The 14,329-nt window shown below is 43.8% G+C and overlaps 1 protein-coding gene across 1 annotated transcript; it reads left to right on the top strand.

Annotated features, from left to right (window-relative positions):
* The first annotated feature begins 294 nt into the window (after nucleotides 1-294).
* On the top strand, nucleotides 295-14,107 carry wnt10a (wingless-type MMTV integration site family, member 10a). The gene is made up of 4 exons (XM_067251277.1): nucleotides 295-470; nucleotides 2,070-2,335; nucleotides 5,032-5,405; nucleotides 12,072-14,107. The coding sequence occupies exons 1-4, from the start codon at nucleotides 385-387 to the stop codon at nucleotides 12,615-12,617; spliced, it is 1,272 nt and encodes a 423-aa protein (XP_067107378.1). The 5' UTR covers nucleotides 295-384; the 3' UTR covers nucleotides 12,618-14,107.
* Nucleotides 14,108-14,329: the final 222 nt, after the last annotated feature.

A 14,329-nucleotide genomic window follows, 5' to 3' on the forward strand; every position in this document is an offset into this window, starting at 1 on the left:
CAAGGAGACTCGAGATAGTGCGCTGCTGTTGACTCATCGCTTTCGGATGTATTTCTATGCAAATATCTTGGCGGAGCTGTTGGACAATGTGCAGATGTACTCTAAGATAGCATATATGAGCGTTCAGACATCTCTGCCAACTTAGATCTCTTGATTCAGTAAGTTTATATATCCCGCTTCTTAACTTTGTCGTTCCACTAGCCACTTGCCCTCAACTCGTAGGGCGATTTGGCTTGTATCAGATCTAAAATTTGATCCGCACTTAATCTGAATTGGACCTGTCATCTATAAAGCGCGCCTGCACGAACTTGGACCACACAAAAAAGCGCTCGCTTTTTAGAAGGAATATTTAACTTCTTTCACGCACTCCATCTCAGTTAGGCTATGTGGCGTCAAAAAGCGATCATAATGGAATTTTCAATCACTCGTCTGATGTGCATCGTGGTGGTCATGTCTCTTTTCGATGAAAGGTGAGCTGCTAGTGATGGTACTCTTGAATGGTATACTTAAGAATTATTTTTGAATAATGGTGGATGCCTCAAAACTTTGTCTGACACTTCACCGGTAGTTAACAATTAATGTTCACGTTTATGTCTGGAAGCTGTCACTATTGCACTTGGCTATTTGTTTGAATTTACTGAATTCATTCACTCATTCACTTATCAACTTTGTGTCTGCACTGTGAAGAATGTAAAATCGATATTTGATCATTTATATTAGAGGCATATTGTTTTTATTCAACTTGTATTGTGTGTATAATTTAGTTCACATGAAACATTTCATAATGTCTTATTGAATGCTTGAAAGTGTTTGTCTGATACAGTTGTTACACTTGTTTTATGGAGACTGTGTTGTAGAAGAAATGTCGAATTCTCATCTGTCAGAACATGTACTGTAGCTTGAATCAAAGTGGAAACATGCAGAAGGGATTCTTTATGTGAATGTTAGCTTGTGATCAGAATTGCAGACCTACTCCATATAGCATAGAGTCAATTGCAATTAATCACTTGAAATAAAGACACTAACTCCTTCTAACACTGGGGTCTTGTGTACAAAGTTAGGCTATTTAAAAAGTATTGTCTTTGGTTTTACATTGTTAATCTCACCCAAAAGGGTATTATACTTTTCTTATTACAATAAAACAAATACAGTTTGGTTGAGCCAACTTCCATAATGCATTAAAGGTATAAATTGAATTAGACTTAAATTTAGTGAGCAGTTGACTTTTGAGTGAAGTTTGAAATTAGCTACAGATGTAATGTTCATGAAATATGTGATTATTTAATGCACTTGATTTTCATTCGATAGTATTTATTTTCTAATACAATTTAATTTAATTGCCTACATTAGAAATATTTAGACAAATGTCAAGAAATAGATGTAATATAATGACAATGGGTAATTTAGAACTTTATTTGTTTGCCCCACAAAATCCAACACTATACATCATCATGTACATTAAGCAGTTTAACCTAGCAAAGTATTTGTAATTACACTTCTTACATGCACCACACCTGGTCCATCATCTGTGATTTATAATAGTATTGTATTTACACTATCTAAACTCTCCAAAATGTACCAAACACCAGGTTTCTGTCACTTCAATGGCTACTGTAGCCCAGTACTCATGATTGATTTCTACAGGGGCATCAATCATTCCTCAGTTGCTAGACATACCTTGCTTAAAGCCACAATCTGGAGGCTGTTTCTTAGCTGAGACTAGACCGGGGTTACAGGTGTGGAACACAAGTAACGGTGATGGGGGTCGATCCAAGGCCTGGCCAAGCTTTAGTCTCCACTGTTTGACTCAGACTTAGGCTGACTTCATCAAGAGAAGGTTAAGGCTACTAACCCCTTCTGCTACACCGAATCTCTTTGACCTTCTTTTCTGCAGACAGTCCTACCCTAAGATTACTTGACAACTTGAAGACACTGTGACAACTAAAACAAGTGTCTCTCCTCAAGAATCATCAGATTGTGTCCAAATAAGTACAACCATGTTCTTACCATGACAGACTTGATAGCTTGAACTATATCTAACACCCCAATTCCTCTCCCTCTCGTTTCAGGGTAGACTCCAATGAGATCTTAGGTTTGAAGATCCCCAATATTGACCCCATATTGAACGCCAACACCGTGTGTCTGACCCTCCCTGGTCTCAACCGGCGACAGTTGGAGGTGTGCATGCGGAATCCAGACGTAACGGCCTCGGCCATCCAGGGCATCCAAATTGCCATCCACGAGTGTCAGCACCAGTTCAGAGGGCACCGCTGGAACTGCTCCAGTCTGGAGACCCGGAACAAGATCCCATACGACAGTGTGGTCTTTAAAAGAGGTCGGTACTGCACACCACCCACCACACACCCTGCCAAATAACGAGTATGATATTTAACAGAAGTGGATCGACTTCGCTCATACCCTAGAAATGTGGTCATTTAAATAAGTTAGAGAGCACTGATTATGTTGAATAAATACACCTGGGAACTACAAGAGAGACACGAGTAACTATGTGCACTAAGTGTGAAAATGTACTCTGAACCTGAAGCAATTGTTAAACTATTATTATCACCCTTGAAAAGGTATATGAAACTTCAAGAAAATAACCAACATCTTGGTGAAACACTTTAATTGCTTATTTTAAAAGCTTTTTGAAAATGAATCTAGGATTAATCATCAAGAAAGGAATATTTGTTCTCAATGACTGAACTAATATACACTAAGTACACCACATGGGTCAGACCAACTCTCAGTCTGCTCTGACTCATTCTAAGCTGTTATCATTATTAGAAGGCTGGTTTTCTGGCATTCACATACAGCTGGGGATGTTTGGCCCCAGGCATAGAAACTATTAACAATCTTATAGTTGAGGCGAGACTGTAATACTGTATATCAAACATGTGTTATTGAACTTAATCTGAAATCTGTAAACACTTATTGCAAAAGTGCATTTAGTCGGTTTGATTAATAGCCTGTGTTATTCTTTGTTTAAAAAGAACTTTGGCAAGTGGTCATTATGAAATGAATACAGGTTAAGTCTTATTTACTTTTCATGAATGTCTTTTACGGATTGCTCGTGACATGCATTCCCCAGTCTAGTTGTTTGTTTTGGTATCTAATTTTACGACAGGAAACTGATGTCACGTCCTTTTTACATCAAAAATGTATTTATTTGTTGATTCATTCTGACAAGTTTTATGGGACCCTGTATCCACGTTAGGTTGAATTAAAACTAGGCTTAAAAAACCCATTGAGACACTTGAAGTGCCCAAGCCTTCCCGGGGCTGGCCTAATGCTTTTACTATCTGCCAGTGCAAGTGCTGTGAATTTGCTCTCAGCACTTTCCCAACTCTCAGTGGCAAAAGCATAAACCTGTTTAGTTGGTTTCTGTAACACAAAGTGACAGTTTTCTTTAATCTTTAATTCATTTTCCCACTTCTTCTGCCATCAGTTCAGCCGGGCGTGCCTCTCACTGTAAATTATTTGTTAGATTGATTTGTTCCAGGGCTCCCGCCTGCTAGGGAAGAAATCTAAAACAGCATTTTCATGTCTGTGTCTCTGGGCTGCATCTAAGTGCCATCTGTCCCCAATGGAATCATGGCAAGATGGGGATAAAAAAAACGGACCAGAGTGTGTATGGGATTTGTATAAGAGTAAGTGTGAGATAGACGTGAAGAGAGTATCAGTGCGGGTGTGTGTTTGCGATGATCAGTTTGAGCACCAGACAAACTATATTCTTTGACACTTCAAATTCCAGGTGCTTGTTGATTCAGTGACCAGGTATAAGTCAAGGTAATTGACCTGAATTTTCCCACATTAGGACCAATAAAGTGTTATTTATGTATTTGTTATTCATACTTCATACAAGGTGGGCTACAGAGGCAACAGAGGTGAGATCGACCCATGTTCTGTAGTCTAGAGAAACAAGCCCCAATCTGCAGTCAACGCTGTCACAAGGTCACAGCCACCTTGTTCAACGTGGACACTGTCACTAATTATAATTGGCCGGCTGTTTCAAACCCAGGTCTTGTAAAGATGACTTCAAAGATCTGCTTACTCTGCAAAGCCCAAGCCGAAACAGAACCAGCTTTCATTTGTCCGGCAAGACTACTCATCAGACCAGCATGCCTCACCAAACCACCTCTGTTACAGCTGTCCAGAGGTAGCAGCCATACTGGGATGATTAGAGCTGTGAGGCAGTAGGCAGCACTGCGTGTGATTATAGCCACAGCAGATCAAACGACTGCCAACGGTAGCTAGCTAGCCAGGTTGATGGTAAACATGTTGGAGGGCCTCCTTAAAGGGGGAAGCTTAAAAGAGGATTAACAGGGGTGCTTCATGTCTTCAGCAGGCCGACACACAGGCAGGCAGGGAGGCTGGTAGGAAGGCAGGCTGGCAGGCTGGCAGGCTGGCAGGCAGGCAGGCAGGCAGGGGGCAAGTAGGGGGCAGGTAGGCAGGCAGGCTGGCAGGCAGGCTGGCAGGCAGGGGGCAAGTAGGGGGCAGGCAGGGGGCAGGTAGGGGGCAGGTAGGGGGAAAGTAGGGGGCAGCCAGGGGCAGGTAGGGGGCAAGTAGGGGGCTGGCAGAGGGCAGGTAGGCAGGAAGGCTGGCTGGCACTGGCAGACAGGGTGGCTCAGGTGGGCTTGCATGGTAGCAGGACATTTCAGTTAAGGACAGACAGACGAGAAGGCCGGCAGGCAAGCAAACAGATGAGAAGAGGTAGATAAACATGGCAGACAGACAGTAGGATCACTGGCCTGTAATCACTATCAGATCTGTGTGTCAGGAGGGTGGCCGCTCACTTTCAACTCTCACATGAGACACATTTCCCCCCTAATTGCTATTGTCCCAGATGTTCCTGTGTCTGCCTCTTTTACAAGGCTACAGTATGTACTGTATGTAAGTGTGTGTATGTACTTGCATGTGGTTCTTCAGCAATCAGTCTTATCCAGCCAATAATGAGCAACAGCATCAACTAAACAGAACACGCACTATAGAGACCAACCCATTCACCCTTTCTCCACCACTGGTCCGCAGGTTTCCGAGAGAGTGCGTTTGCATACGCCATCGCGGCCGCGGGGGTGGTCCACGCCGTGGCGAACGCCTGCTCCATGGGCAAGCTGAAGGCCTGCGGCTGTGACGAGAAGAGGCGCGGGGACGAGGAGGGGTTCCGGATCAAGCTGAGTCGTCTGGAGCAGGAGGCCTTCCACAGGGGTAAAGGCATGGTTCACGGCGTCATGGAGCACTTCCCCGCGGACCTCCCCGGACCCCAGGACTCCTGGGAGTGGGGTGGCTGTAGCCCTGATGTGGACTTTGGAGAGAGATTCTCCCGCGATTTCCTGGATGCCCGTGAGACATATAAGGACATCCATGCCAGGATGAGGCTGCACAACAACAGAGTTGGCAGGCAGGTGAGAGGAGTCGGCTTGCTGAGAGTGGCCATGTGTGTGACTGTGTGACTGTGTGTCTGTCTGTGTGTGTGTGTGTGTGTGTGTGTGTGTGTGTGTGTGTGTGTGGGACTGTGGCTCAGGGGGTAGAGAGGGTCATCTGTTAAACACAAGGTTGGCAGTACGATCCCTGACTCCTCCAGCCCATTTGCTGAAGTGTCCTTGAGCAAGACTCTGAACACCAAGTTGCTCCCGATGGGCAGGCTAGCCCCATGCACGGCAGTTCTGCCGCCATCGGTGTTTAGTGTGAGTGTGAATGGGTGATTGAGAGGCAAAGAATTGAAAGCGCTTTGAGTACCGCTAAGGTAGAAAAGTGCTATATAAATGCAGTCCATTTACCATTTGTTTGTGTGTGTGTGTGTGGTCTTTCTAAATTAGGCACACTTTTCTAACCAGACCCCCTTTCTCCTTACATGGTTGTTATGGTCAAAGCCATAGCTCTTACCCATTCAAGCATTTTGGATCTATGCATGCTCAATTTAATCTACCTTTGAGCTTAGAGGGAGCCTCCGTACTGCTCTGTCTCATAGCTATAGGATTTAACACAGCCAGAACAGTCCATCAGTCCAGGAAAATTAACAGCTTCGTATTAAATAACAGCAAACCCTGTATACTTGTATGCACGTTGATAAGCAATGTGTGTTGTGTAGACCTGATAAAGTATTATTATATAAAAATGGTGGACTTGATTTATCTAAATGAAAGCAAATTGTTCCCATTGTGTTCTTTGGACAGTTTTACTAAATTGATTTCACGCTGTGCTTTGTGTGATTGCCCTGTCATTGTTGCTCTGGAATTGGACTAATTGGATAATGTGACTGTGACTAGTATGCCTACAGCTGAAAGCTGACAGGTGGAGTTTCAGGTGGAGTGAGATCGTGAAGAAATAAGTTCAGTCGTTCCTGTAAGTTAGACCTTGACCACAACTTGCCTACGTAGAAAGCCCAGTGTTGGGTCTGCTGTGCCTCTGTATTCATGAGATGTATCACCTCAGGCCAATAGGATCCCACGCCTTGCATCTGTTTCAATGTCTGGTTCCCTCTCGACTTCCCACCTGTTCATTGAAAAAGCTGTCTATATATAGAAGTGGGTGTGACAGCAGATGTGACCAGTCATGAACGTAAATGAATGATTTCAGTTAACGATATAACAAGATTTAAGTCTCCAACATTGCCATAGATTGTGAAATATCCTCCTGCCTGTCTGCCTGTCTCCATTCACCATGAGGGCTATCGTTTGTGTGGCCAGTGATGTAAATGAAATGGATAAGCAGTGATTGCTCCCAGCGTTGTGACACACACAACAGAAGCAGGAGTAAATTGCTCATTGTTCAGCGCTTCCTCCTGTGTAATTTGGTCGTGTATCTCTCCATCAGTTTACTTCTGGTTTCCTTGATTATTCAGACAAAACACAAATGTGGAGCTGGTTGGCCAAGCCCCGCCACAGACCTCAGATGCGTTAGATGACCCAGACCCTCATAGAGGAGAACTAGACATATAGATGAAAACTAGCAATAAACTATACAAGTATAACTTTGGAGAGATTGATTGTTAAAGAAGTTCATATTTGTTTGTGGGTTTATGTGGTTGGTGATCGTTTACTTTGAAATACAGGCGTGAGTTAATGATTTGAACTTAACTAAACAGTAATTCAGGTTCAGAATAAATGTTACTTTTAATCTACAACAGCTGTCAGATTGGCTGTGAAATTAAAGAGATGAGTTTCTTCGTTTGGGCACATTTCACCTGTGTTTTTGCCAAGAGCCCCATTTACCAACAAAGGAGTAATTGTGTGTTATAAACCTATTAGCTACTGGGACATGTCTCAATTCTGTCAAGACTTGATTCACAAGAAGATACAAGGAAACCAAAACTAACAACAGAGGCAGGAGTTGAAGCAAAAACGACCATTACAAGTTTATTTAGTAGCTACTGTGCTTCCTCAACCACAGGCTGGAGTTCTGCATTATGAGAATGTTGAACTGTAATATAGCTTCAAAGGCATCTTGATATCAAACAACCATCATGTGCATGTGGCACATCATGGTTCAAATGATCTTTTGAGGACAGTTCAAATAAATAACCATTTGCTTCCCATCTTTTATTAAATCATCAACATCAATACCTCAGTCTTGTAAATAAATACTATTGAGCTCCACTTGTGTTTCTGCGCTGAATTGATCAAGCCTAGTGACTGTATATTGGTTCAAAGCTTTGGCCTGCTGCTGGTCTCTCTGAGATCAGGTTGCACGTGCTCAGGGCCGCCAAAGTTGTCACAGCACAGCCCGTATATCACCTCACTAATGAGACTAAAGCTTAGGAAAACAATGGCTGTGTGGAAATGTAATATAGCAAAGGCTGCAGACATCACAGATAGCCAGGAGTATTACTCAGTTAGACGCTGCTATACAAAAGGCTTGCGCCTTGATGACTTCAAACACAGCAAAGAGCCCCCTACCTCTACCAGCCCCCCAGAATCAAACAGAAAACACTTGACAGGTGAGGCCTCTAACCCTCCTCCTTCTTATCCACCTCCTCCCCTCCACCCTAGGAAGCTGTTTTGTGCAGGAATGTGGTGGTTTTAGTAGGGTATACATGTCGCCTCATGCCCACCCTCAGGTTCTCACGACGTTCAGTCTTGTTAAAAGCTCTAATTAGTGGCTGCTGGCTGTTTGGAAACAGATGTTTAAACCCTGAAAAAGATTTTAGACATCAAACACGACGCAAAGTAGAAAGAGATTTGCCCTTCCTTCCCCTACTTAAAAAATATAGATTTTCAGACAAGTTTATAAGGGAAAGAGATGTCTTCCAGAAAATAGTATTGATTTGTCCCCAAAAGAATTCCATCTCATTTTAACAATTTCCTCTATTATACTTGTTTAGCAGCCTCAAGTTTGTCATCAGGGTTAGCAGTGTTCAAGTTCTGAACATAATTTAAGTTCCATCACCTGTGTGATTCTATCTCATTGTTTACAATAGCTATCAATGTCAAGAATTCTTTTGTTGCTTAAGTGGTAAATTCCTTCAACAGAATTATATTGGAACCAGGCTATTGAAACTACAGTATACACCCTAGAACAAACAGTCACCATCAATTAATATACAATATAGTACCTTGTATGAATGCCAAGATAAGCAACAACTCAAACAGTTCATTTCCCAACACAACTAACCCACTAACACAAACTCACTTCTCTCAGGTCTCTCTCCTCACACCTGTATCTTAGTGGTAGGTGTGGCGTGGACTAGGATGAGATCATATCCAGGCTCTACAGCACAATGACAGCTGTGGTTAAATTCACTTGGATTAAATATAATCTTCAAATGGTGTCCACATTGAAGGTACTTCAAGAGTCCATGACCAGGTTAACCATGTGTCTTGGGGAACTGCTTGTGTGTGATATAACAGCTACCATAAATGTCTCCTGGTCGACACATCGGTGGCCCTTCTCATTGAGAGCATTTCACATCATTGGAGGGGCATGAAGCATTCCTCGGGGTCTGAGAGTACAGCTTTGACGTTCGATGCTATTTAATCTGTTCTAGCCTTCTGGCCCCGGTTCAGACAGACTCCGAACCACAACAAATGCTCTGCACTGTAAAAGGCACAGCAGGTGGAAGTGCTTATGGTCGTAATAACGTTTTATTAGAGGGCCCAAATGAGAGCTGTGGATGTTGTGTACAATTAACCGAGAGTAATACTTTTGCACATGATGGTTATGGTGCAGTTAGAGATGGTTGCAGTTTGGTCTATTTGTTTCCCTCTGAATACATGATTGTTCTGTGTCAGTTATTGCGTGTCCTTGTTTAACTGTTCTTTGATGGGCTGTTTGATTGAAGTGATGCTGTGACTCTTTATGTGCCTATGTGGGTTTTGTTTGTGTTCTTTGAAATAGCGTCTTTGGAGTCTCGTTAATAGCTGCTGGTGCATGACTTTGAACAGAGCAATGCTGCATGTAGTCTAGCCTATCTTCACTGAATCGTAAGAGTTCATGCAGACTCCATTGCGAGTGGGAGCTCTGCGGTGACTGACAAGGAATAAGACCCAAGCCTCCCATGGTTAATACAAAGCATCTCCCATGAGACCAAAAAGACACACGCTTCTTGTGGTTTGAGGGTAAATATATGGCTCACTCTGTGTAACGATACAATAAAAACTGGTGAGTTTCAGAGAGGGAAATCATCAGTAAATCATATTGTAGTTCCAAACCACCTCTACTACACATGCAATGCCTAGTACAGGTCGTGGTCCTAATCTGCCTCCAATATGTCTGTTTTGATCTCAGTTGGTTCCTGCTTTATAGAGGGGTCTGTCTCACTCTTCTCCAATTAAAACAGGCCAGATGTGGGTTTCCAACAGTGGTCTACCAATGAATTTGGGAGCAATTACCTTAAAACAAGTTTTTTTCCTCCTTTACTCAAATGTAGTGTCAGACCTATGTTACAAGCAGTTTTCATTGAGAAAGGCTGACCCAGACATGACGCATGTCTCTATTCCTATAAAGAGCGGCTCTGTTGGTGTACTTGTATAACAGTGTTCAGTTCCGTTATAGCATAGGGGCACAAACAAATATCTGACTGTGTTATCAGTACGCTTAGCATTACATCTACCCAAACCCCCCCTTCACTCCCCCTCCCGAACTGACATCCCCAATGGCCTGTACGGCCTCAGGCCTCAGATGGATTTTAAAGCCTAGTTCCTCTTCCAGAACAGCCAATAAATCACAGCCATATCAGCGTCTATTGTCAGACTAGATAGCTAGTCTAGTCTGGAGCTCTTGTCTCCTGTCTCTTGTCTTTCTTTTCCTTGATCTCTCTTTTTTCAATCACTCTCTGTTTCGATCTCCCTCTCTCTCTCTTTTCTTTCTCTAACAGTCACACAAGCACACACACATTTCCTCTGTTTGTGCCACAGGCACATCCATGCCGGTCATGCCCCCAGGTGCACCCTAGGAAAACAACAGGGAGGAAAAGGAACAGTGTCAGACGCCACAATCTCCCATCAGACCACGGACGAAACGCTCTCTCTTCATGTCAGATTGACTGGGCCACTTATGGCAAAGAGCAGACAGCTCCTGTTTCCTGCTCTGTGACAGCGGAGGTTTTCAACCTCCTGGGTTTGAAAATTCCCCTACTTATCCAACCTTCCATATCTGTCACGGAACAAATATGCCCGGACCTCAGGAGGGTACCTACCTTTGACATCTCTCAGTGCACAGTAACAACCACGTCCCTTCTCTTGAAACAGCTCTATATTTGATCGCAACACATCATGAAAACCAGAGCAGTACGGACACAATTATAATGCCCAATTTGGTTTGTATCTTAAAGTGTTTAAAGTGGGTTACGATGAAATAATGACAGGGTGTGCTTTGTGTAAAGCCTTACGGACTAAACCCTGATGTAGAGACTAAGATCAGTAGAAGGCATGAGGGCTTCTCTTCAGGTTTGCACCGGTGGTCTGTTGAGCCTCTGATCGATTGATGTCAGGTTTGGACTCTTCCGTCAATTCAAGAGGGTTGTTTTCCTTTACCCGTCATTCCTAACAGATGAGTCAAGTGGTCCCATTTATCACTCCTTACCATATCCATTCATTCACAGACGAAGGAGAGAGTGAGCAGGGGAGGGGAGAGAGAGGGAGGATGAGAGAGAGAGAGAGAGAAAGAGAGGGGGGGGGGGAGGGAGAGAGAGAGAGCACTTTCTCGCTCTTCAGTGGGAACACCCACGACAGACCCTTTAAAGGAGACCCACTGCACGCAAACCAAGCCTTTAACAATTCATCATTCACTCCACCTCTGAGGATCTGCCTTTGGCATTTGTTCAAAAGGACCTTTATATTAGAACAGTGGGTGAGTGAAGGACTGGAGCCATCAGCTCCAACATGTCTGTTGAAGACACGGTTAAATTATTATGAAGTTTAGCTGAAACCAGAGATGAAACTCTTGTTTTTCCTTCTTTATTGTAGAAGTAAGTGTGTTGTCTTGTAGAAGTGGGCCCACTTAGTGCTCAAACAAGCTGTCCTTGGACAGTAAAAAAAAATCACAGATCACATCTTTAGAATTTCTATTATTTTTGGAGGGGAGAGTAAGAAAAAGTAGAGCCAGAGTGCTGTGTGTGGGACTGCTGGCCCTGAGGTGTGTGTTTGTGCCCGCGCCTGCGCCTGTTGATAGGGGTGTCTGTAGGAGCATCTGTCAGTGCTCTGGGTGGCCCCCTGTTCCTGGCGGTAATTGGATCTAAAAGTTTATAACTCAGGCTGACAGACGAGTGTATTGTGGAGAGAACAGGGAGGTCTCCCAGAGTGTGGGAGGGACATCCTCAACAGGGACTTGAACTTGGCATTTTACCGAAAGAGGCCCATGTCTCTACTGGTCTATTCCTCCATGTTCAAACATCCGAAAAGTAATACGACACCACCATGTGACTACAGTACATGCTAAGGACATGCCTGCATGTCTCTGTATCCACCTTTAACATGAGTGTCTGTGAGGGAAATGAGGATACTATTCCCTTTGGGAATACAGTCTGAAATCCATTGGGGATAAACCCCAACCCCAGCAGCCCCACATTTCACCTGCACCCCCTCTCTTTATCTGCCTCTCTTCATCTCTCGTTCCCTTTCCCCTCCTCCCAGGTGGTGATGGATCACATGAGGAGGAAATGCAAGTGCCATGGTACGTCGGGAAGCTGCCAGCTGAAGACTTGTTGGCAGGTAACCCCAGAGTTCCGGGCGGTGGGTTCGCTGCTCAAGGAACGCTTCCAAATCGCCGCGCTCATCAAAGCCCACAACCGGAACACTGGTCAGCTGGACCACCAGAACCACCACAACAGCCACCAGAACCACCACAACAGCCACCAGAACCACCAGAATCACCACAACCACCACAACCATCACCACCACCCACACCGGCGCCGTGCCAACATCAACGAGCTGGTCTACTTCGAGAAGTCACCCGACTTCTGCGAGCGGGATTTGGGCTCGGACGCGGCAGGGACACAGGGCCGGATCTGTAACAAGACCAGCCCTGGGATGGACAACTGTGAGAGTCTGTGCTGTGGCAGGGGCCACAACATCTTACAGCAGACACGTAGCGAGCGCTGCAACTGCAAGTTCCACTGGTGCTGCTATGTGGTGTGTGAGGAGTGCAGGATAACAGAGTGGGTCAGTGTCTGCAAATGAAGAAAACAGCGGAGACCACGAAAGACAAAGACTTTGTTTTTATTTTTTAACAAACAGGGAGAGACTGCAATACACCCTTTCCCTTTTTGCGACGGACTGCCGTTTCCACTGGTGGTTGAATGGAAAGCACCAGAGGAGACCGGAGTAGATCCAGGGCCAGAACCAGAGGCGTGCACGAAGAGAGCGTGCACAGCAGCATGAGTCCTACCACATCAGCTCAGAGAGTCTGGATCTGCACTGTCTTCACTCCCTGAGAGTGGATTCACAGGATTAGGTAGATAGAAACCATAGGAACATCAGTAACATGACCATGGACAGGATTGATAACTGAGCTCTCTATCATTTAAACTGGGATTCCTAAACTGATAAAATACCTGATTCAATCTATTCTGTGTTGATTGTAAATGTATGGAATTCTGGTCATTTAAGAAGAAAAAGAGTGAAAATAAATAATTTGGTCTTCCAGTGCTTGGTTCAGAAAGAAAATGTAACTGCATTTCATTTTACTCACCCGTTACAAATTGTATCGGTACCAGAAAGTTTGGTCATGTCACGTCCTTCCATCCCGCGTGCCATACTACCTTTCTTACAGTGTAAAAATGTGGACTGCAGTATTTGAATCGAATGAATCCTCCTCAGTGGCACCTTGAAGAAGATTAAATGAAAAGGGCCAGAGGACAGCTGCATCAGAGATGAAGTGTCGACTCCCTACCTTTTAACACTAATGGAACTAAGTGATAGCGGGCTAAGCCAATCAAAAGACTGAAGACAGAGTGGAATAAGTATAGACTAACCCAATCAAAACACAACATGGACAAATAATCAATGCTGCTCCTGTTAACCACCCTCCTCTTGTCATCCCCTCAATGGCAGAGTCCATGTCAGTGTACTGCACTGCTGTTGCACAGCTCATTTCAACAAAGCACCACTATTATATCATCCATCTATTCAATTTAAATGTCATGAATCAATCATTATACTGGACTACCATTAGTGGTTGGACGGATTCATTGTTTTGTTGTATTTAATTCCCAACCCCAAAGAATCTGTTCAAATGTGTGGATGTCATCTTATTTCCCAGTTGGTTTTGTCTGTTATTTGTGTGTGTCTTGTATTGTGTTCTTCACGTGTAACATCCTCGTAACTGTCAAACTGCATTCCATCCTACTGCACTGCATCTGACCAATCAGGTGCTTTACCGTTTTCTGTGACTGTTCAGAACAACTGATCATCTATGGCAGGTGTGCTGGCACATGTGATGTTGCTGCAGACAAGATGTTGGCACATGCATTTTGTTCCAGATAACTTATAATTTGGGGATACCATTTCATAGCGATATGCATCTTGTCATAAATGTATTATTTTTTGTTGAATGGTAATTCTCTAAGTTATTTTTCATTGATAACTTAATATCTGTAAAACAATAAAGAGTGTAATTATAAAAGGGACTTTGAATTAATGAAAAAAGAAGACGGAATATACGAAATTGGTAAAAGGCATTTAATAAACAGTTGAAAAGTATTTCATGAGTCGGCCACCGTCCAGGCTCCTTTTCTGTATTGTGCATGCCTTGCTGTATACATGATGCAGGATATCCCCATATAGGAAATACCCTGAAAGAGCCTCCAATTACCTCCATTGGGAGGTGTTAGTGTTGGTGTAAAACCATGTGAGACTTCATGAGAGGGCACTTCAAGTCCACAGTCAGCGGT

Source organism: Osmerus mordax, chromosome 2 (assembly GCF_038355195.1).
Source record: "Osmerus mordax isolate fOsmMor3 chromosome 2, fOsmMor3.pri, whole genome shotgun sequence".
Classification (NCBI taxonomy): domain Eukaryota; kingdom Metazoa; phylum Chordata; class Actinopteri; order Osmeriformes; family Osmeridae; genus Osmerus; species Osmerus mordax.